A 23,340-nucleotide genomic window follows, 5' to 3' on the forward strand; every position below is an offset into this window, starting at 1 on the left:
CATTCTGTTGTCAAACACCCTGTCGTCCCAAAATCATGTGCAGTCGCTAATTATAGACGCTAACAAAGCTTATTCGTTGCGCTCTCATTGAACAATACAGGCTAGTTGCCGCCATTAGTAGCTAGCAGCTAGCTGTTTAGTCGCTAATTATAGACTCTAACCAAGCTTGTTCGTTGCGCTCTCATTGTGTAATACTAGTTGCCGCCGTTAGTAGCTAGCAGCTAGCAGCTGGCTTCTAGCACTGTAAGTTAGCAGCCGCTGTCAGACTGCTTTTCAAAGGTAGTTTATAAGACAAAATTCACATTTGAATGCTAACAGCTTGGCAAATTTGAAGAAACCAGACGTTACTCGAATGGGCTGTTTTAGCCGGTTCTGATGTCTTGTCATCCCGTTGGCCAAACTTTTACCTACTCGTGTTTCGCAAACAAAAATATTTTTGCCGCTACACACAATTTAAATTTAAGAAAAAATCTTTGTTGTTCTCTTGTGTATTTTTAATAATCGTTCTTTAAATAAGCAAAAATATATTTGGACGGAATACTTGACTATTCCATCGAATTTTCATACCCACAATATGAAAATATTTACGAGCTGCCGCCCTGAAAACAAATAAATACAAGAAGGCCTCGCTAATGAACCTTTAGTCAAAAGGCTCTCAACTTGGTTTATGATGCAACGCCTTTGTCATGTGAGAAGCTCATTAACAACCGGCGTGGCTTCCAGATTCTGCTCACTGCTCCACTTCTTGTCCCTTTCATGACTTTTTCTACACACTTGATTTGGTTTATGACCGCGTTGCCATGGGGATCGGCGCTACGTAAATAGTCGCCCACCTGCGCACACATGTGGGCGACACTGAGGCCAGCTGTGGCGTAGAAGGGTGAGACCTCTGAACTAGAGTTCGGAGGTCACGGGGGGTCCCGACCCTCCAGGCTGCGAGATCAATGGAGCCGGGCCAACTGTATGTGTGTTTGTATTGACAAAGCTGTCTCACACATGCACACGGAACGGAACACCCGAGGCTGCGGCACACATGGGAAGCTTCCAGCAACTGGGACTGGAACACAAACGGTGCAGCAACACAAAGACCGACAATATAACAATCCTCACAGACATATATTCTTTCCCTTCTGCCGAAAACAACAAATGAAGTCGCTTTCAGTGGTTGTGAAAATGTTGATTTGTGTTGTGGGGACTGCATCACGGTTTCTACGGAAAGTGTCAAGAGGGAGGGAGAGGAGGTGTCATTCGAGGACAAGGTGTGTGGGTGTGTTTGTGACACAAACACATATCGCAGGTGTCGTGTGTGCTCATGGTACAAATGGAGGTGTGTTTTGGGGGCGGGGAGGGACGTCAGAGGGACCACCTGTTCATGCCAAGCGGCCCGGCATTGACACTTTGAATGAGTCACGCAGACACACACACACACACACACACATTACCTCAGGCCATTACCTCAGTTTTAGAGAAACTCAACAACGGCACCAAAGTTTAGAAGGAACTCCCATTTTTTCAACTGCTTTTAAATCTCTGCATATTTTGTGTGCTTTTTTTTTTTCTAGGAGGCGGAAAGCATGATGTTGGTCCGGTGAAATCGAGCGAGCGACCGACCGACTCCAACCCCCATGCTCACGTGGTAAGGCCGCTTCCTCTTTGTTTTGGCTCTTTTAGCCGAGATGACGCCAGATGTGTTGCAAGCGTGAGCAGCGGCCCACGCCGTCATCACTTGCGAAGGTTGTGGCTTGAGTAATAATTGGGCGTGTGAGCAGGACTCGCAAGATAAGATTGTGTAAGCTGTCAAACATGTACTTGTGTGGCCTCTTGTCAAAGCCAGAAATGGATTTGATAGGATTTTTTGGCAGGAATGTGGAAGTCCTAAAATAATCTAATTGCTATATCTTTGCCCCTGTGATTCTTCACTTCATGTTCCAAACCTGCGAATTGCACTTCAACACTGAACTTCAGTAGTCTGTAATTGACCTGGAGGTGTGTATCAATATAAATAAATAAAAATAAAATAGGGATGGGCACAGGACGACATTCCAACTGACAACAGTGACGCCTCATTTCATCATCCCCTTCAGTTTCATTCATGAAATGGGGCGGGGAAATGTCGGGCCTCAATTTGAACATTCTATTGTCACTGTTAGGGTTAGACATCACTTACTTTGGCGACCAATAGCGATAGCTTAGCTTCGGCATGCCCTGAACACGTGATCACAAGTCAGCGAGTGGCGTGCGAAAGCAAGCCCAAAGGAGCTGCATTCTACGTTCTATAGAGTTCGAATGTCCTATCGGGACCCCTGTCGATATTAGTATCGGTATCATGCGACACTACTCAATATTATGTGTTGACACTAAAACCTTTAAACCAAATATGGAATTTTGTCTTATCTGATAAATCTGATTTATTATGAAAATACCATTGAGGGGCTAACGAAAATGAGCAAAGATATTTCTGTAACAAAAGAACACAAACCGGCATGCAAAATATTTTGAACAGTAGCCTGGCCATATTGTGGCACAATGTGGTACTACACTAAGGACGCACAATGTAACTCTCAAAAAAAACTTTTATTTCAATTAGAACGAACCGCGAAATAGTGACTGTATTTTTATGATCGTTATGATTATTATTATTGTGTCTGCCTGTCTCTCAGTGTACCCAAAAGTCTGACTCACGTCGTCTCGCTCATACTCATGCGTGGTCACACAGACACACACACACACACACACACGAGAGCCATCTGCAGCGGGTGGGGACACACACGGTCTCCTACGAACAAGCCGTGCAGGCGTCATTTCTTTTTTTTAAGGTTGATTTGTGGAATTACACACATCTGGTGTGGTGGAAATTCTCGGCTAAGTGTATATGTTTATGAGAGTGTGAGAACTAAGCCGTGGTCTTTAATTAAACCCGTCACACTCGCAATATCGGAGTGATAAGCGTGAAGTTGTCGCTCCCTCCGCCACACACTAAGTTGGACCTCCACGACCGATTGCCACGGTTTAGCGTTCTTTGTTGCGGCTTCATATTGTCACTCATACACAATGTGTGTGGTACGTGTGGTGTGTGTTCCCACATCTGCCAATCATAAAATCTGGCTCCTTTCATCATAAGGTGGCGAGGGCTGAACAATAGCTTTATTATACAGTGAGGCCCTTACGTTCCAGACACACCCGGACTTGGTTAAAGTCCCCATTATACGACGACCATATAAAAAGATATGAAAATAGTTGACACCGTCGCTCCCAGTCGAGGTTTTCTGTAAAACTGGCATATTAAAAAAAAAAAAAAATTAATACTGTATTTGAAAACATGAACCTGCTCAACCAAACTGATTGAAGGAGAATGACTTTTTGGCTTCTCGCTCGAGAAAGCTTTTTTAAAATTTTAAATTTATTTATTTTATTTTTGTTTGTTTTAGTGTCAATCAAAATCATCGAGGTTGGGTCAATCTGGGTTGGTCAATCCCCTTTACCCTGGACTTCTACCTCCTTTTGCAAGTTAGCTTGCTGGCGCACTTCACGCTAAACGCCTTTCTTACTCTGTTTTTTGTTATTTGTTTTGTCTCCATTGCCTCCTGAAAAGTGCTATATAAGCTTCAAGCTTTAAAAAAAAAAAAGGTAAGTCAATTTGCCTGATTGAAAATTTGCATGTTTCCACGCAGGCATAGAGGGAAGAAAACCACAATAACTAAAGATATAATATCATAAAAGTCAGCTAGCTTAATGCTGACATTAGGTGATACGCCATATAGTTTTAACAAAATAGGGCATAGATGTTAGATGCGCTACAATACTCAGTACCAGTTGGCAGAGGTTCACTGTAAAAACGACAACGTGCGACTTATTTATTCAGTACCACTTCACAATGGACTCCCGTGGATGCAAATGCTCCATGCATACACTCCATTACTCCTTCCTACAAAACGTCTTCTGTTGTCAATGGGCCACTTGTTGTCATGTGAGCCAACACAACTGCTGAGGCACAAAGGCTTGCTCACAATGTTCTCATTACATTTTTTTTTCTTTGTCAATTAGACCAAAAGGAGCCATGTGAGCGTGCGTCATCTGCGTTATTATGGTTATTATTCCTTATATCATCCTCTCTGCTTCATCCTCTCGTTCTCCCTGATAATTCGGCTTCCCCTTGTCCCGCTGAGCCAAGGCTTGCAAAATATAACCGCTTTTGTGTTTACAAGCGTGCGACACACACATTGCTCATTGCTGTTATTACTGAATAGGAAAATTACCGTTTTTTCCATGTATAATGCGCAAAATTTAACTAATTTATTGTCCTAAAATCTGGGGTGCGCATTATACATGGGTACATTTTTTTTTTTTTTTAATCGGGATATCATACGGAGGCCGCCATTACAGATGCGCTTTCTTCTCTGCTGTTCATTTCAAACACGCTCCATACGAACACAATGCTCTCGTATCAGACGCTTGCTCGATCACCTGCTCGTTTGCTGTCACAATGTACCCTACACAAATCCGAAACATTTCTTCGCTATTGAGTATGCTAGCGCATGCGCAGTGATACTGACCGGCAGAATAACATCCGGTTGTTCCCAAAGATGATCTTTTTTTCGGAAATAATTTTACGTTCACGGACTTAAGTAGGAGTCAAAATTTGGGTGCGTACTATACATGGGTACAGGCTTTTTTCCAGCATCAACATGCCATTTTTAGGGTGCGTATTATACATGGGGGCGCATTATACATGGAAGAAAACGGTACTATACAAGATAGAAATGTTTGTGGCCTGTGAGAAAGGCACATTTTGTACTCCAAGGACTACTCGATTTTAGACGTTGTCACAGTGGCCCAGGATGACCTTCTTTACAGGTCCATAATATTCGTGGCAGAGTCAGGGCGCTGTCTAATGTTGTGATGGTTCTAATGTCGCTATACAAAGTTGCATTGTTTTAACACGTGCTAATTTTCAAACGACAAAGGATAGACTGCCAAAATTTGGTAAACTGCTTGTCTGTGGCTACAAGACCATACATGTATATTTTGTCTGAATATTGTCGTTGTTTTGTTTTTTTTAACCCAGTGCGTCTTTAGGAGGCGCTGTTGAGCAACCATTTTGTATTCCATATTATTTCTTGAAATGTAGCGTGGGGACACAATTTTTATGACTGGCAACTGTCTATTAGTCACCGCCTGTGCTACTGTGATTGTGTGTTCAAGTGTGGCGTGGGTTGAGGGGGCGGTTCTGGTAGCGCGAGTCGTGAGGCGGCCTGACTCGGTGCCAGTGTGCTCTGTCAGGGAATTCCGGGGCCGTGGATGACGTCAGCGTGTGACTGTGCGTGGCTGGCTCTGGCCCTTTAAAAAGTGAGCCGAGCGCAACCGTGGTTCTTGCGCGTGTGTAAAAAGCCACAGCGAGACGAGCTCGACGAGGAGCAACACAAGCGGAATACGAGGCGCCGTTCTCGGCTACCTTTTCGGATCTTGCCGAGAGGGGGGGACGGGGGGTACGCACGGAGCTCGTTCGCAGGATTACGTTTCCCCGGAGAGTTTTTTTTTTTTTTTTTGCCAAATTGAGGATATAAACGCACGCAAGGGAAGTGGATACATATTCCGATTTGGAGATTACCGGCGTTTTTGTGTTTGACTTGGAATAACCCGGTGAGTGCGTGGACTTTTACAACTTGTCTCAGTATTATGTCATAAGCGCTTCTGAGCAGTTCTTATCACGTGACCTGGTGGAACTCTTGTTTGTCAATGTATTGTCAGGTGGGGCAATATAAAAAGGTGGGGGAATTTTGGTGCGTCATTTTTTCTTGCAGTTGACCTCAGTCCCACGTTTCGATTTATTTTTATTCTATTTATAATCATTCCACGCATGTGGGGGAGACTCTTTCTCGTAATTGGTCCACCACTTGCGGAGTTTCATTCATTAGTAATAGGCGCTGCTTTTGGTTCGTTTGCGAGAAATAGGAAGCAAGCGAGGAGTTTTGAAAAAAGAAAATGCCTGTGTAAGGAGATCTCACACTATTGTGCATGAGTAGGAGTTGGGGGTGGGTCGGCAGCCGTATGAAGTGAATGGCGAGCTGCCCCCACACACCCCCACCAAATCAATCCTGACGCACACAAAGAGACGGATTGAAAAGAAGTGATTTGCATCACCTCTCTGTTTGGCGGGGGAGGGGCAATGTCTGCCCCCCCCGCCCCCCCCCCATTGACTCGGCAAAGACTTTAATCACGCTCTGTGAGAAGAGAGATGGGGGTGGTTTTGTTACGTCATCAAGCATGCTGACTGCCGCGTGTGTTTTGTGCGTATTTTTACGCAAATTACGCACAGCCAAACCCAGACAAACGGGGCAGTAAAGAGCAAGTGTTGTTTGGTCGACTCCTCTTGATGTGCGCCGCTATATTACGGGTCATAAAATTCTACACCAACCCCCTGGAGTGTGTGTTGGCCGAGTCCCTCCCCCTCCAAAAAGCCTTTGAACGTTCACTTCCGATCTGATCGATTGACATGGAAAAACAGCTTTGATGGTGAGGCAGTAAAAAGCTAAAAGTCCCCCCCCCCCACGCCCCCTACGTCTTTCCCGTGTGTGCACTATGAATAATGACTTTTGTTAAAGTGATATACACATTTCAGCCTCGACCATTCAACACCAATGCATGATAATTAAATGTGTTAGTTGAGTATTTTTCTCCATTTATCAAAAGAAATGGGTCAGTAGGTTGCCTTCAACTGTTTACTCACAGGTTGCCTGGCAACGTAGGGAACAAGCTGCGGTGTATATTGGCTTTGTGACTATTTGGGGGGGGGGGGGGAGATGGAGCTGTCCGCCACCCTGCATGTGACTGCTTTTGTTGCCTTCTCCAGACAGCAAGCGACAATCCGGATTGGATGTCATGCTTAAATAAAGGAGAAACGGCATCTGTGTGTGTGTGTTGCTGTCTGGGGTGTCATTTTTCCGCCATGGAGCAAAGGCAGGTGTGGAATAACATTGGGCACACAGCAACAGGTTAAGTGTTAAGGCAGCTTTTCCGTCACTCAGAGGGGACGCCAAACAGTTGTCTTGGTGGTGGCACACTGTTGCGTTCTACCTTACGCAGACACCTTGTCCCCCCCCCCCCCCCCCAAGGTGAGACAGAGGAAGCTTTTAGTGCTCCACAGGCGGCTCCATGTGGAATTCCACCATGCAGTGAGACTGAGCTTTGTATGCATGCTGCTGTTCCCACACACATGTGACTTTTCAATACAGTACAATGTGAACCCATGTTTATCGCCGTAGATATGCTCCAGACCCTAACGTGTCATTTAAAAAAAAAATAATAATAAAAAAATTTTTAGGCTCACTTTTTTCACTAGTCTGGCACATATGAATTCTCAAAATAAAGAGGCACAGTGTGCATGCTTCAAGTTGTTGGTTACTTCTGACTTCTGTAAATATAGCACATAGCATAAAAGAGAATGAAATGTTATTTATTATTATTAATCCTTTAAAAATATTCAACCAAACCAGTATCGTTACTCCATCATATATAATACAATTATCACTTCAAATTAGTAGCGGCTCTTCTCTGCCTATTTCTCTCTCGTTTAATGATCTCTTGCAATAAATAGAGTGCCGTAAAAGTTTAACTAATAAACTTCTTTGAGACTTTATAGGCCAGTTGAGAAAAAGACACGTTGATACACGTGGCGTTTGATATGAAAGTCTGAGCAAACCCCTAACGTGAAATGAGAGGGAGCATCGCACTCGGGTGGAACAGCGGCAAAGTCCTTTCCGCTTCATGTGGTCGCTCATGTGGATAAGAGGTGGCCGTTTCAACCCAAACTGGGCCCGGAAGAGCAACCCAAACAGACCCGGTATCTTCCGCGGACCTTCCCTCAACAAAGTCAACACGCTCTGTGGGTGTGATGACAGCATTCCCCTTCTGCGGCCAATGAAACGTCCTGTTTTGTCAGAGAGGCTGTGAGGTCATATTAAGGGGCGGGGCTTGTTTCAGTCACCACGAAAAGTAAACGTTGACGGGGATTTTGATGATGAGCGTTGTGGAAATGGAGAGTGAGTCGCCTACGCTTGCGCTTTGTGTGTCAGCATTCCGGGCCGGGAGTTGAGTCACTGTCTTTTTGTCTGGCACGTGTTGCTTGAAACGATGTACAGAAATGTTGAGTAATCGCCGGTCTCACACATGGACACACCTTCACCAGAATCTTACCAGAGTAGGAAGCAAGGCTTACTTCCTCTTTTTTTATATGGGGGGGGGGGTTTGACGTCACAGTGTTCTTTTTTTTTTTTTTTTTTCCAAAGAGTCTTTTGTGAGTCATTGCTCCACACAAAGCCAGTCCACCGCCAACGTTGGAAGTACTTTTTAGTGTGTGTATACGCCAAAGCTCACGTGACGTGACCTCAGTTGCCCTTAAAGCGCACATGCAGTTTGTGTCCGAGAGGAAGTCGCAATCCTGCGTGTCTCCGCTTCATTCGCCAGTCGGGAGGCCTACTTCCTGTTCCCCTCATAAAGCTTCACTTCCTCTCTTTAATCTCCATGTACAGACACTGGCTGGCCACTTTATTAGGTACACCTGCATAACCCAAGCGCCTTAATCGCATGTTTGTCCTCCTCCCCGCAATATTGGAATTGCGATTTAATCTGCAATTATTTTTGAAGTTCCGTCAGTGTAAACGTCACTAACATTATTCAAAATGGCCGTCCGTCCGCCTCTGGTGTGTTCTCCAAAGCCACATTTAAGCACTTTGCAAGTGACACTAAACGAGAAGAGTCTTCTGATTTTGTTTCCACAAATTCCCTCCTTTCTGGGGCTTTTTCATCGTCCTGTTTGGTTCAAGGTGATTCTCCAAAATACAGAACTGAAAGAGACGGGAGCGGCTCCAATCTGCTTTGTTTTGACTGACTGTTGGGCTTGAAGGCTAAAGTGGGACTGGTTAACGTACTGAGCCCAGAGCTAAATCGCTGTTGTACACTGGTGCCTTAGGTGCTAGCTTAATGCTAACACATAATTGAAAATTCCATATCCGAGCTAATATACGACATCCGTGTCACCTTTTAAGCAGTGAACACAAAAATGAAGTAACTCATTTGATCAGCTAATTGCGCTTCTCACAGGCATATTTTCTTTATCCTCCGCAAAGAGCGACTAATTTTACAGCAGCTTACATACAACCTTTGCTAACTTGATGCAAGTGCTATTATTTTTCTTAAATCATCTCAAGGCACCAATGTATTAGCTTAATGATGATGATGAGCGTGGTGGTGGGGACATTCCACCAGATGGCTGTCAAACGTTCACCTTAAGCCGCTTTGTGTTTTTCGTGGCCTTTCACTTGCCCCGCCCCCCACCCACTTGTTTGTTATACACACGCAAACTCGCTCGCCTGTAGACGACACTGGAAACATGACATATCAGCTCTTGAGAAATTCCCACTCACCTAGCTACAAAGTGACATTTCGGAACAGTTTTGGGGGTGCACGCTGAGTCATCACTTTCACACACACTCCGGTGTGCTTTGTTATTATTGCTAACATCACTTTCTAACGACGCCTGCAGTCCGTTTCACCCGTGTCGTGTTTCTGAGCGGTGACTCAACAAAGCGTTCATTACATCGATTGATGTCTATGTCGTGTCTATGTCTTCCAGCATCTAGGAGGCACCCGAGAGATGACCGGCGGCCGAAGCTGAGGCGCTACACGATTGTCAGTCGGGAACCTGCTGCTACTCTGGAGGTAAACAAGGTCGTGCACACGTGCCTGAACTTTACAGTTAAAAGTCAGCGGCCTATCTGGTCTGTCACGCATGCGTTGGACTAGGCAGGAGATGTCTAGATAAGCTCGGGCAGCGGCGGTCCCGGCGAACTAAAAGTGCACGGCGACTGAAATACCCACCGCTTTAAATAGAAATGAAGAGTGTGTGGGTGCATGAGAGGCGGAATTGCGTATGAGTGAAGCGAATTTGGGAGCCCTGGTAAAAACAGGCGCCCATACACAGCCAGGAAAAATTAATTGAATGTACGTGCACTATTAAATTTTTTAATTTCAATTCCCACGCTCAATATTGCAATTGTGATTTAATATGCGAGGTCCTTTTTTTAACAAGCGCAATAAATTACACAGTATTTAATTGATATTGGGATCATTGAAATTTCTCCTTGGAAATTAGTTTTCCCCCCCAAAACCCCCAAATTTTGATTCCCCCCCACCGATTTGAAGTACTTTGGAAGCCCTCCCCGTATGTTGTTGACAGCATCCATCTTTTGTGTGCTTTGCTGTTCCAAGAGCAGCAGGGAGGCGATGGAGGGAGTATTTTCCCCCTTGTGTGAAGATGCGTGGGTGTCCTCCATGTTCCCACACTTCACGCCTTCCATCTCCATCGTTTCTCCTTAATCTGTCCTTCCGTCCCGTTCAGACCGTCTGTCACTGCTCCCCCCCCCCCCCTTCTTCCATCATGTCTGTCGTAATGAGATTAAACCTCCATGTATCCGACAGGCACACAATTTATGCGCACAGTCGCCCACTTCTCACACTTGGCAACACTTCCATCGTCGCACACACTTAAACACACACTTGGCACAGCAAGTCTTTTTTTCCTTTTATCATCACAAGGCCTTTGGAAGGATTACAGTAACCAGGGTATGTCCTCGTAGGTGAACCCCCCCCCCCCTCCCCCCAATGTCCATCTGGGCCCTGATAATAATCCTCTGACTGTTGTGCTAACGCCCCCAGCAGGCCATCTGATGTAGTGCAGGCACAACACACACAAAGGCCTCCATCCATGATCATATCAGGGGTCTTCAACTGGTTTTGTCCAATGGACCGCCATCATAACCAAGAAGCAACTCTGGGATCACTGCTTTGGCAAAACATTATTTTATTTTGCACCAAAGGAGGATAGACCTATACAGGCTATTTATTTGCATCTGTGTGTCTATTTCGGGAAGTATAGCTACATTTAACATAATTTGGATGGGTAAATGATTCATAAAAATGGCAGGAAAATAAGTCTAATCAATATTTCTAAAAATGTTACAATTATTTTCCAGTTCCAATTGCGCGGACCACATGCAATACTGCCACGGACCACTAGAGGGCCACTGACCACTGGTTGACAATACATGCAATATATATTAGAGTTCTGTCCAAGGTTGCAAGGATGACATGACTTTTGGATATGAATAATACATTTGACTTAAATGTACTCTTCGGTCACAGCTGAAAACAGAGAAACAGGACAGTCGAGCGATTTCAAGCACTGGAGTGAGGCCCTCTCTGTGCTGCAGTGGAGGGCTTCACGGACACAGCTAGTCTGGTGAGTACAAACACCTCCCATCTCTGCAAGGAAGAAAAATATGCTCATAGTGTACTTCCATATTGTGAGCTTTTTCGGTGACTCTCGGTTCCTGTCGGCAGGCTGAATGCATCACGCAGTGGAGCAGTTTGGCGGGCGTGGCACACGGGATTCCTTCTCTCTGGATGGACTCAACCGGGGACCTTGGGCTCCCGTGGGCGGCCGCGCATGGCAGCCACCTGGCAGGTGGGTTGCCATGCCCACATAAACACAGACAGATTCTCTAACCGGGCGCACGCAAGAATGTTAAGTTCAAATTGGAACGGGATGAAGCTGTGGTGTTTTGTTCCGTCCATCAGGTGTTTGCCGGGAATGAGCCAACACCAGCTCCTTCCTCATCTACCTCCTGGTCCAATTCATGGACTCAGCCAAGCCAATAAATTCTTCAACAATGGGTAAAAGTAAAAGTGACAAATGGACGCCGCAGTGCAGCTGTAGTTGACTATTTTTTATTTTTTTTTCTGTTTCCCAGGCCCTTGCGAGGCGGGGAGAAGCTGGATCCCCCCCAGCCAATGTTGCCGGGTCTGCCGAGGGAGCAGCTGAGGCCGCTTCCTCATCATCCTCTTCATCATCTTCATCCTCCCCCTCCTCACCGGGCATGGGAGCAACTCGGCCAGCTGTACGAATCCCACCACCCTCCCCAAGGACATCCAGGCGCGACTCTCCCCGAGCACTCGCTCCGCCTCCACAATGGCGGCTACACTGGCAGTGGCGGCCCGCCCCCTACCCCGCATCCGCCTGCCAATAGGCCGAACCAACCGCTAAAGGTTTTAGCCCGTCTGCTCGTGATGAATTCAAACTTTGTGCGCTGTTGTTAAATGATTTCTCTTTTTCCCCCCGTGCTGCTTTTTTTGTCAAGTTTGGGGGTCTTCAGGAGCACCATGCCCCGCGGGGGCCGCCACTGCCGGGAGACGACATGTGGGCTCAGGTGCATCAGGTGAGCGCTCTAATTGGCTGCGATCATGTTTCATCACGAAAGCCGCAACGGCAATCGTCACGACACGCTGGCTTAAGTGCGACTTGAAATCCCCTCTCAGCAGCAGAGGGGCCACGCTGGCAAGATGCCTGCCAGTCAGCTAAAGCGACCGCGCCCTCCGCTCGGCGAACACTCTGTCATCCAGCACACTGCCGCTTCGTCGTCCGTGCACCCGCCCAACCGCTCGTCCAGCGAAGACTGGCCCAGCCCCAGCAAGAGGAAGAAAAGTTCCGATCAGGTAAGGCAGAAGTTTACATTTTGCCTCTTTGCTCTTTCACACTCACATTTCCACCTGTGCAGGTTTTGCATCCTGGCCAGCAGCGCTTCCCTGGACCGGGCCAGGCTTTGCTATCTCAGCCCCATCACCCCAAACCGGCCTTCTGGAACCCACTTCAAAAGGACAACAGTACTTGGCAGCCTCCGAGCTGCGATCGCAAGGCATCTTTGGAGTTCCAAGGCCGAATTGTGAGAGCGTTTGCGCCCATTGCTGCTCTCATTGATCTGAACATGACACCAAATATGAATCTCGCCTTCTCTCTCTTTCAGGAGGCCCACAAACAAGCACTAAGCGGCTACCCCCAAAAGACGCCCCCGGCCACCTCCTCTCCTTCCACCGTGTCACCTCCCGTCAACTCGCCGCCGAGCTACAACCCGGCTTGTGTGCCTCCTCTTCCTCGAGACTGCTTTCAACCTCAGGCTGTCAACCAGCAGTCCCCCCACTCCTCCTATCGCAGCCCCTCTTCCAAACCGGCTCCCCTCTGTCAAACCACGGAGGCCCACGGCCACAGAGGCCATCTCACTGGGGCGCCGGCCCCCAGCAGAGGGGACAGGGATCAACATCGGCACGCTCAGTCTTCACCAGCAAAACCCCCAGCCGGCGGCGGCGGCGGCGGCAGCGGCGGTGTGCCTTACAGCCACTTTCAGCCTCACCCAGTTCTGGGGCAACGTGTGCCTCCACCACCTCCCACCAGCACCACCTCAGTACCTCAGCAGAGTGGGCTCTATGATGTGTGGAGGTACCAGAGTAGGTCCAGCAGCCACCCCGTGGTAAGTTGTGGTAACACCAAAGGTGAATCGACTCGGTTCCTACAAATGCAAAATGGTTGAAATTTTGGATTGCAGTGGCTGATTTTGTGTCGATAAATATTATTGTTTCATCCTGTCCAAATTCTGACGTTTCCTTGAGCCAATCACAAAAAGGAGTCATGTCCCCTATGACAAAGATCTGCAGTCGTATTTTGCGCTTGCGCCTCCCTCGCAAAATGTTCAATGGTGAAAACCATCAGAAGCGCAAAATCCGGAAACAAAGGATGTGCTGAAATTGTGATTTTGATCGTGTTGATGTCGTCCCCCAGGACGCCGCCATCCCCAGACCTCCAGGACCGATACCTCATCACCAGCAGAGCCACAATCAGGGCCCAGGCAGTCAGCATCAACCTCACGTCAGCTCGACCCGCACCCCTGTCATCACCGCCAATCGCTCCTCCTGCCGCGTCGGTGGCTATGGTAACAGCAGCGTCTCAGACGGCGGTTGCCAGGTGAACGGCGCCGGCAGGAACTGGCAGAGGAGTAACGAGCCGGCGCCCCAAAGCTCCATCGGAGGTCCCCGAGGATGTCCCCCCGGCCCTCAGTTGAGTGCCAGCCAGTTTCACCACGAGGTACGAGGAAGACTTCAAGAAAATGGACCCTCCAGTGGGAAGACCTCCTTCTACCCTCAGGCGACGCACGTTCCGACGTGTTCCACGTCTTTGTTCTCCTCAGGGCCCCCCAGGACGGGGGACAGCGTCATTACGAGCAGAGCCTCCAAGGCTGTTCCCATTTCACCTCCCGTGTATTTCCCATCTTCCAGCCACCGGCAGGTGTCCTCCCAGGCGTACTGCCAGCGGCAGAACCATCCGGTTCCCGCTTCGAACCCCCAGTCCATCGTGGAGGCGCTGGACAAACTGGACGCGGAGCTCGAGGGCCACATGCAAGCTGAAGAGAGGAGGAGGAAAGAGAGAGAAGACGGAGAGCGGCGCAAGAGAGACTTGGAGATGAAGCAAAAGCAGCAGCAGGAGGAGGAGAAAAAGAGGGAGGAGGAGAGGAAGAAGAGAGAGCTGGAGAAACGCAAGGAGGAGGAGTATCGGCGGAGGAGGGAGTGGGAGCTGCAGGAGCAAGAGAGGAAGAGGAGGGAAGTGGAGAGGCTGCAGGAGGAGGAGAGGAAGAAGAGGGAATGGGAGAAGCAAGAGCGGGAGCGCAAGAGGAGAGAGTGGGAGAGGCGAGCGGAGGAGAAGAAGAGGCGAGAAGAGGAGGAGGAGCGCCAGAGGATGGCCAGAGAAAGGAGGGAGGCGGAGGAGAAAAAGAGGAGGGAGGAGGAGGAAGCCATGGTGAAAAAGCCTCAAGAGCAGACGGCCATGGAGAGTCTAGAGAGGCTTCTGTGTGGCGACGCCTCGTCCGCTCCCCCGGCCCCCGCCCCGTCGCAGACCTCGCCCCCCTACCCGTGGCTGAGCCGCGGCGGCTCCTCCGGCCAGCCGACCGTCAGCGGCGCTCCGCTGGAAAGGCTGCGACCGCCTCCGCTCACGCCGCAGACGGACTACGCCCGCGAGAAGCAGAGGCAGCGCGAGATGTGGGCCAGCCCCCCTCCCACCACCATACACAACCGTACCTCAGGGATCAGCCAGCAGCAGCCGCTCCACTCTGGCAAGCCCCCCGCCACGCAGGCCAACGAGCCAGCCGGCTCTCTGCCCGCGCTCCGAGAGCCCCCCAAACTCTATCAGGCGTTTCCTAGGGAGAAGCAGCGCTCGGACAGTTCTCCGTTCGAGGAAGAGCCGTCGGAGTTGTCCACGCTGCTCCCCGACGGCCTGGCCAACATCATGGCCATGCTGGACGAATCCATCAAAAAGGAGGAGGAGATGTACACCGAGGGTCTCCTGGGTACGTTTGCGCCGAGCGCCCCCGGCCCCGTCAAGGCTTACCTCTGCGCTCCTGACCTCCTCCCGGCGCTCAAGCGTCAGCCAAATCAGGAAGACTTTGGGGCTGACCCCCACGCCAGCCCGCCCGTGCTCAGCCGCCAAGGCTCACTGGCTTCCCCGTGCAGCCGGACGTCTTCTCTCAACGAGGAACTGGAGGAGGAGGAGGAGGAGGATTACCTGAAAACATCTCTCCAAAGCACACTGGGAGTCAGGAACAGCACCTACCGCCACAGCGACCTGGCCAAACTTTACGGTCTTCCCGAGCAGGAGAAAAGCGAGGCGGATGACGATGAAGACGAGGAGGAGGAGGAGGACGAGGAAGAGGAGGCCCCGTCGTGCTCCCCGCCACCTCAAAGACCCCACCTCCACCAGACAGGCGTCAACAGCACGTTCAAGTCCATGAACACGGCCCTGGAGAGACAGAAGTACGCGTACCGAGGCGGACCTTTCGGGAGACCCCCGCCGTCGGCTCTGCTCGGCGTCAAATATTCCTCGTCGCTCTCGCTGGGTCCCGACATTTGCCGACAGCAGCACGGCGGCTCACCCACGTCCGATTCCACTAATGCTCCTTTCAGTCCAGCCGTAGCTCCTCCAAAGTCCTCCCCGGCGAGTCCGCTCGAAGACGTCAAGGTGGAGCTCGTTGATGAAAGCATCACGGTGGAAAGGGTTGCCCAGAAGGAGATCACGCCCGGCGTAGCGCGTTACCGCGCCGTCAAGGAGGAGCATCGTCTGACCACCGTCTCCGAGTCGTCGCTGGCAGAGCTGACCGACGGAGCCAAGGTGACGCTCTCTCGCCAGTCGGACAAACTGGCGCGTCACACCAAAACGGAGGACAGACACAAGCCGGAAAAAGCGAAGGAGCACCGCGAGAAGGAGCGACACAAGGACAGAGAGCGGGAGAAGAAGAGGAAACACGGCCACAGCCACAAGCAGGAAGACACAAAGGAGAGGAAGAAGCACCGAGACAAGAGGGAAGAGGCGGTCTTCTCCTCCTCCTCCTCCTCGTCTTCGTCGTCCTCCAGCAGCGGCCGCAGGCGGCACAAGGAGGGCAAGAGCCACAAGGACAAGAAGGACCGGCGAATCCTCTGCGACCTCAACCTCCAGAGCAAGGAGGGAAAAACTTGCAGACACCACGACTCCGAGAAGAAGAAACGCAAAGACGCGTCCGGCACCGGCGAGGGCGAGCACACCGAGTGGAGGTCAAAGAAAAGCGAAGATTCGTCGCCGGACTTGCTAAAGCTGAAGGCTCTGTCGGACGGACCCCCCAAGGAGCTGAAGATCCGACTCATCAAAGTGGAGAGCGGCGACCGGGAGACCTTCATCGCCTCCGAAGTGGAGGACAAGAGGATTCCCCTGGAGCAGATAAGCATCAAGAACACAGCCGCTGAAATCATCCGATCTTGCAAGTCAGTACTCCACATGGGACCCACAAGTGTCAAAAATCGCCACACCCTCAATAACCCTCTTTTATTCTCTCAGGGGGGCCCGAGTAAAGGGGAAGTTCAGGGAGTCTTTCTTGCTGCCGGCTTTCTCCGTCAAGCCCATCATGACCTCGGAGGAGCCCATTCCCAGAGAGAAACTCAACCCCCCCACACCTAGCATTTATGTAAGACCATTTCCCAGCCATTTGACGACACGATTGATGACACAATTCTAGCAAATTGCAGCCACTCATTCTTTTTCTGGTTCCATGTAGCTGGAGAGCAAGAGGGACGCCTTCTCTCCCGTGCTGCTGCAGTTCTGTACAGACCCAAAGAATCCCGTCACGGTCATCCGAGGACTGGCTGGATCTTTACGGATCAGTAAGTTTGCACTCGTGCGGGTTAACCCCCCCCCCCCCCCCCCCCCCTCCGCGCTTCTCGTAACGCTCCTCGTCTCGTTTGACAGACTTGGGTCTGTTTTCCACCAAGTCTCTGGTGGAGGCCAACGCGGAGCAGGCGGTGGAGGTGCGGACTCAGGTGCAGCAGCCGGCGGATGAGAACTGGGACCCCAGCGGGACGGGTCAGACGTGGCCATGCGAGAGCAGCCGCTCGCACACCACCATCGCTAAGTACGCGCAGTACCAGGCGTCCAGCTTCCAGGAGAGTCTGCAGGTAAGGCGGCGCCGGTTTGGCTGGCGACGGAGCCGCCGCTTGGACGCTATGTCACAACGCCGTGTGTTAGGAGGAGAAAGGGAGCGATGAAGAGGAGGAGGACGGCGACGATGACGAAGAAGACAAGAAGCCGCTCAGCAATTCGGAAACCCCAAATAAGGACAACAGCAACGCCAAAGAAACTAGCGGGTATGTTTTGCTTTTCATGACCAAGCGCAACTGGGTCGAAGAATTTAGAGAAGTCAAGTAGACATTGCCGTGTAGTAGAATCCAGTTTTCAAATTGATGAATGAGTGGGGAAAAAAACAACTCGTGTTTAAAAACAAAAGTTTTTTTTTCTTCTTCTTCTTCAATTGTTTAACATGTAAAAATTGCAGTTCATGTATTTATATATCGTTGTTTGATTTTGACTTTATGGTTTACTGAATTATGTTTCCTCAGCGCTTGTTCGGTAGAAATGCTTAAAATAAGGTTTGTTTGACAATTTAACAGTAATTGAAGTGCATAATAAGAATTTAATTAGTTTAATTGGATTTTTAAAATCAAATTACGGATTAATTGCCCTTTCATTTTAGCATTACAAGACCAAAACGTTTCTATATAATCCAACTTTTTTGTGTGTGTGTGTTTCCTAAAAAGTATGCACCAAGAGGCTCTTTAACCCAAAAATAATAATAAATCACAATGTTAATGTTTTGTTTTTCCCCTCCCCCCTTCTCACTGTCCACCCAATACTTAACGGCGTTCTTCTCCACAGCAGCGGCGAGCAGAAGCCAGTGGGGAAGATCATTAAATTCGGCACCAATATTGACCTGTCGGATCCCAAGAGGTGAGTTCTGCGTGCTGCTGGAGCTTCCCTCCTCTCGGACGACGACAACGAAAACAACAACAATGGCCTTTCAGATGGAAACCGCAACTGCAAGAGCTTCAAAAGCTGCCTGCCTTCATGCGCGTGGCATCCAGCGGCAACATGCTGAGCCATGTTGGACACACCATCCTGGGCATGAACACCGTCCAGCTCTACATGAAGGTCCCGGGGAGCCGAACGCCAGGTGAGCCCTCGCTCGCCCATCTTGACGGTGTCGTAAACGGAACGCCTCGCCGACCAAAGATGTCGCCGCAGGCCACCAAGAGAACAACAACTTTTGCTCGGTGAACATCAACATCGGCCCCGGAGACTGCGAGTGGTTTTCCGTGCACGAGAACTACTGGCAGGCCATCAGTGACTTTTGTGAGAAGTGAGTCGCCGAGAAGATGACACAAACAAATTCCGGAATTGGAATCCAAATAGTCATTCGGTCTCGGTCGTGGTTGCCGCAGGCACGGGGTGGACTACCTGACGGGGTCCTGGTGGCCCGTGTTGGAGGACCTCTACAACGCCAACATCCCAGTGTACCGTTTCATCCAGAGGCCGGGCGACTTGGTGTGGATCAACGCCGGGACCGTTCACTGGGTTCAGGCCGTGGGCTGGTGCAACAACATTGCCTGGAACGTGGGACCTCTGAACGGTAAGAGAAACGCGGCCAAGCTGATGGAGGTGAAACCGGGCCTGCTCAGCGCGGTGGCTGCTTTGTGCTCTCTGTGCAGCCTACCAGTACCAGCTGGCCCTGGAAAGGTTCGAGTGGAACGAAGTCAAGAAGGTCAAGTCCATCGTACCCATGATTCACGTGTCGTGGAACGTGGCCCGCACACTCAAAATCACCGACCCGGACACCTACAAGATGATCAGGTGAGGATTACTTCAGGATTTAAATGTTGACTGCACCGAGTGGAAAAAAACCCAAGGAGGCAAAGTCTCAACGCCTTTTCCTCTTCCCATTGTGCTCCATGGTCAGACATTGTCTGCTGCAGTCCATGAAGCACATCCAAATCCTGCGTGACCAACTGGTGGCTCAAGGCAAGAAGATCTCCTACCAGGGCCGCGTCAAGGACGAGCCGGCTTACTACTGCAACGAGTGTGACGTGAGTACCCTCCAAGTTACACCCTCCTCCTCTGTTAGCTCAAATAAATAAATAAATATACACGTAAGTAAATTAATATGAATGGATAGATAAATAAATAAACCAATACATAAATGTAAACGAACAACTAACTGAATAAATGAATACGTGAATGAATAAACCAATACATAAATCGACACATAAATAAATAGATGGATACATGAACAAACAAATCAATCAATCAATTCATTAATTAATCATTAAATAAATGAATGAATAAATAAAACATAAAAATACCATTTTCTATATATTTAAATAGTCCTGCGTAGCCTGGTTGTTGTGTTTATGCCCTCTAGAGGCCACCGCTGCAAACTACAAAAGTGACCAGCTCCCCCATTCATTCCATCATGTGGCGTATTATTTTTCTTCTCATCTTTTCGCTTCCATTCCAGGTGGAAGTGTTCAATTTGCTGTTTGTGACAAGCGAGAGCAGCAGCAGGAAGACGTACGTGGTGCACTGTGAGGACTGCGCCCGCGAGCGCACCCCCAACCTCAACAACGTGGTGGTGCTGGAGCAGTACTCCATGGAGGAGCTCACCGCCACGTACGATTCCTTCAGCCTGGTACGCCGACTCACGCGCACCGCCTCGGTCGCCTTTTTCTCCACTCATCACTCCTCTCTTCTAGGCCTCCTCTTCCTCCTCGTCATCGTCGTCACGGTGACAGGAGCCCCCACCCCACCCCCCCAGCCGCAACCAAAACTCCTGCGAGTCAGGACAAAAGAGAAAAACACTTTCAATGTTGATTCTTGGAGATCGTCGAATGGGTTTGTTTACTCCTTTTTTACTGTTTACAAATCAAGACGCAGCAGTTTACGCCTCTCAGATGGTGCTTTGATTCTTCTGCTTCTCTCCTTGTCTTGAATACATTTGTACATGTTGGGTTTGAAAATAAAAATAATTTATTTGTTTTCTTAAACTAGATTCACCTAGATATATATACCACATTGGCCTTGTCACTTGTATTTAGGAAAGAAAATGAAAAAAAAAAATACTAATAATAGAGAATATGGAAGGTTTTTCTCGAAAGCATTAAGAATTTTGAAAAGGAAAATTGTTGACATACGGGTTTTCATTAAAAAAGAAAAATTAGGGGCGGGGTTTCATTTTATGTTCTTCTATTTTTTATTTCGAATGAATTGTACATTTATCGCTCCTGGAAATGATGAATATTCAAAGTTTGTTTTTTCTTTCTTCATTTGGTTGGTGCTGACCTACTTGTTTTGGTCCAGTGTGTCCTCTTGAAGAGGGGAAATTGTACATTTAATTTAAAAACATTCCCTCTATTTATTGGATAACGCAGCCTTTTTTACTTCAAAAAACAAAACAGGGCTTTCCGTCATTTTAATGCTGTCCTTTGATGATGATGCAGTTTTTTTCTTCCCACTTCCGATGTGTATGAAACGGTATTACGTCACATTTTTCTGTAGACTAAAGACACTGCTTACGTAGAATTTGTACGATCTTTTTTGGGGAACTTTTCAATGACACTTCAGTGATTTTTGTTTTGGTTTTTAGTCTACAATCTGGCAAAGATGTCAATGGGCTAGATGGTGCTAAAAATTCTCTTTTTGTGTTCTTGAGAATTCTATTTTTCCTGTTGCAATATTACACTTTTCCTTCTTCTTTGTGCTCATTAATTTATAACTGCACTGTGTAGAAAGTTTGTGCACACACACATAGACACACACACACACACACACCAAACTGAGCCAGACTTGTCTTAAAACACTTTGTGAACTTGTGTGACATTATCATGACTATTAATAAACCGAGACGAATTGTATAACCCGCCTGGTTACTACCTCTCAGAGAGCTTTCCCTCGACTCTGATAATTGATCTTCACTTTGGATGATCGTCTGCTGGGACGGCAGCTATAGAGTGCCTCATTGTCTGCAGACCACAGTGACAAAAGGTTAAAGAAGCCTGTTGGGAAATGAAGCTTTACTTGATAATAAATTTGGGGGATAGGTTTACAGTGCCTCGTTGCCGTGGCAGTAAAAATCTTCCCAATGACCAACTATATCGTTATATTTTGGCAGCTCGATAAAAGAACGAGAATGTATAGCAGTGTTTCCCAACCTTTTTTCATTCACAGCACAGCTTTCATTGGAAAAAATCTCAAGGCACACCACCACCAAAAACTCAGGAAACACCTGTTCCCAAATTGATACTTGTTTTGTCCCTGGTGGCAAAGTAGCTTTGGTATTTGCTTGTTGCCAACTGATGCCATCATGCAGGCGCCACGTAAAAGTGAGCCGGACGGTCAATTCGGTGCACGAGTGAGTGTATGTCACTGGAAATGACAATTGTGGAATCACAGAGAGTCAATCGACGAAGGCATCATTGAATAACCTGGAATGAAACCAAGACAACCCGAGAGGGCTGGAAATAGACACATTTGTCACCAGCCGCATCTCGTCAGAAATGTTACAAAATATACAAATTTAGGTTCCGACAAAAGGGAGGTGGGAGAGAAAAGAAAACAATACCTAACTCTCGCACGCGCGCACACAACCAACACACCCACACACCTTGAGCGCTCCCCTCCCAGGCATTGAAAGGATCCCCACCAAGGCTGCATGATTCAGGACGGCGAGGAGGCGGTGCACCAATGAATGACCTTGGATGAAACCAAGACAGCCTGGGTATCACTTTGCTGGAAACAAGGGAAGAGGCAGAGCAAAGGAAACGAAACCTAACTCACAGACACACCTGTCCATATTAAGGAAAACTTTGTTGCAAAATGGATACTTGCTGCTAGTCTTTTTTTGCCTGGTGGCAAAGTAGCTGTGGAATTGAATGAAAGCAAGACAGCCTGAGCATCACTGTGCTGGAAGCATTTGTTACCAGCAGGATCTTGTTGGAAATAGTTCTGGAACAAATTCAGGCTCCAGGATGAAAGCGGTGTTAGAGAAAAGAAAACGAGACCTTCTGAACGTGTCCCAACCTTCATGTCATTTGTGTCATTTGCAGATGTCGGGAAGGCGGCAAGAAAAGAGTGATGACGTTTCTATTTTGGGAATCATGAACTTAGTTGATCAAATTTCCATTATGAACTGACCAAATTCGTTTGAAAAGCAACCTTTCAACCTGTTTGTGTCGAAAATGAACGTTGCCAACAGTGCAAGTGTGTAAAGTCGTTGTTGGTTGCATGTTCAAATGCGTTTCGACTTAGACTTAGACAGACTTTATTGTCATTTTGTAAACACTCGGTGCACACAAAACGAAATTTCATTGCATACGGCTCTCAACAATGAAATGATATTTTGGCTGGATAAAAAGAAATAACATTTCTATATAAATATGAAATAAGATAAGATCATTATAAAGTGCAGCAGTGTCAAAGTATGTAAACAGTGCAGGAAACAAAAACAGTATTTACAAAGTGCGCAGAGGAATGCTAAGTTGACTGTTCAACAGTCTGACGACGGTAGGGAAAAAACTGTTGCAGAACCTGGTGGACCTGCAGCGGATGCTGCGAAACCTCTTCCCAGAGGGTAGCAGGGAGACCAGTCCTTGGTGGGGGGGTGATGGGTCCTTAATAATATTACGGGCTCAGGACACGCGGCGCTGGGATGACAAGTCCTGAATGGAGGGAAGAGGAGCCCCGATGATCCTCTCTGCTGTCCTCACCACTCTCCTTACGTTCTTCCAATCGGAGGCGCTGCAACCCCCACACCACACCGAGAGACATGATGGGTGCGGGCAGGTGGGCTCTCCTCATCCTCCGCAGGAAGTACAAGCGCTTCTGTGCCCTCTTGACCAGTGTCGTGGTGTTCCCAGTCCAGGTGAGGTCGTCTGTGATGTGGACCCCCGGCAATTTAGTGCTGCTGACCACCTCCACAGATGAGCTGTTGATGATCAGTGGAGCGTGGTGAGGCTGGTTCTTCCTGAAGTCGACGATGATCTCCTTCGTCTTCTCCACATTCGGGATCAGGCCATTGTCTCTGCACCAGCCCACCAACTGCTCCACCTCCTCTC

At 48.6% G+C, this 23,340-nt stretch overlaps 1 protein-coding gene across 9 annotated transcripts in view; it reads left to right on the forward strand.

Moving 5' to 3' along the window:
* kdm6ba (lysine (K)-specific demethylase 6B, a) overlaps positions 1-21,144 on the forward strand; it is a 43,679-nt gene extending 22,535 nt beyond the window's left edge. For 3 of the 9 annotated variants that reach the window (XM_061294356.1, XM_061294503.1, XM_061294410.1), the window contains 23 exons: positions 1,563-1,636; positions 9,632-9,717; positions 11,200-11,296; positions 11,398-11,521; positions 11,635-11,730; positions 11,808-12,102; positions 12,195-12,272; positions 12,373-12,549; positions 12,612-12,776; positions 12,858-13,358; positions 13,667-16,668; positions 16,742-16,868; positions 16,959-17,064; positions 17,150-17,355; positions 17,426-17,544; positions 18,113-18,184; positions 18,259-18,407; positions 18,479-18,593; positions 18,676-18,863; positions 18,943-19,084; positions 19,191-19,317; positions 19,749-19,919; positions 19,984-21,144. In XM_061294356.1, the coding sequence (XP_061150340.1) occupies positions 11,403-11,521; positions 11,635-11,730; positions 11,808-12,102; positions 12,195-12,272; positions 12,373-12,549; positions 12,612-12,776; positions 12,858-13,358; positions 13,667-16,668; positions 16,742-16,868; positions 16,959-17,064; positions 17,150-17,355; positions 17,426-17,544; positions 18,113-18,184; positions 18,259-18,407; positions 18,479-18,593; positions 18,676-18,863; positions 18,943-19,084; positions 19,191-19,317; positions 19,749-19,919; positions 19,984-20,019 (5,991 nt within the window). In that variant the 5' untranslated portion in view covers positions 1,563-1,636; positions 9,632-9,717; positions 11,200-11,296; positions 11,398-11,402 and the 3' untranslated portion in view covers positions 20,020-21,144. Of the gene's footprint in view, positions 1-1,562; positions 1,637-5,361; positions 5,641-9,631; positions 9,718-11,199; positions 11,297-11,397; positions 11,522-11,634; positions 11,731-11,807; positions 12,103-12,194; positions 12,273-12,372; positions 12,550-12,611; positions 12,777-12,857; positions 13,359-13,666; positions 16,669-16,741; positions 16,869-16,958; positions 17,065-17,149; positions 17,356-17,425; positions 17,545-18,112; positions 18,185-18,258; positions 18,408-18,478; positions 18,594-18,675; positions 18,864-18,942; positions 19,085-19,190; positions 19,318-19,748; positions 19,920-19,983 lie in introns of those variants that run through there. The other 6 variants (XM_061294584.1, XM_061294671.1, XM_061294815.1 and 3 more) reach the window with 6 other exon arrangements.
* Positions 21,145-23,340: the final 2,196 nt, after the last annotated feature.

This window comes from Syngnathus typhle, linkage group LG1, assembly GCF_033458585.1.
Source record: "Syngnathus typhle isolate RoL2023-S1 ecotype Sweden linkage group LG1, RoL_Styp_1.0, whole genome shotgun sequence".
In the NCBI taxonomy this organism is placed as follows: Eukaryota; Metazoa; Chordata; class Actinopteri; order Syngnathiformes; family Syngnathidae; genus Syngnathus; species Syngnathus typhle.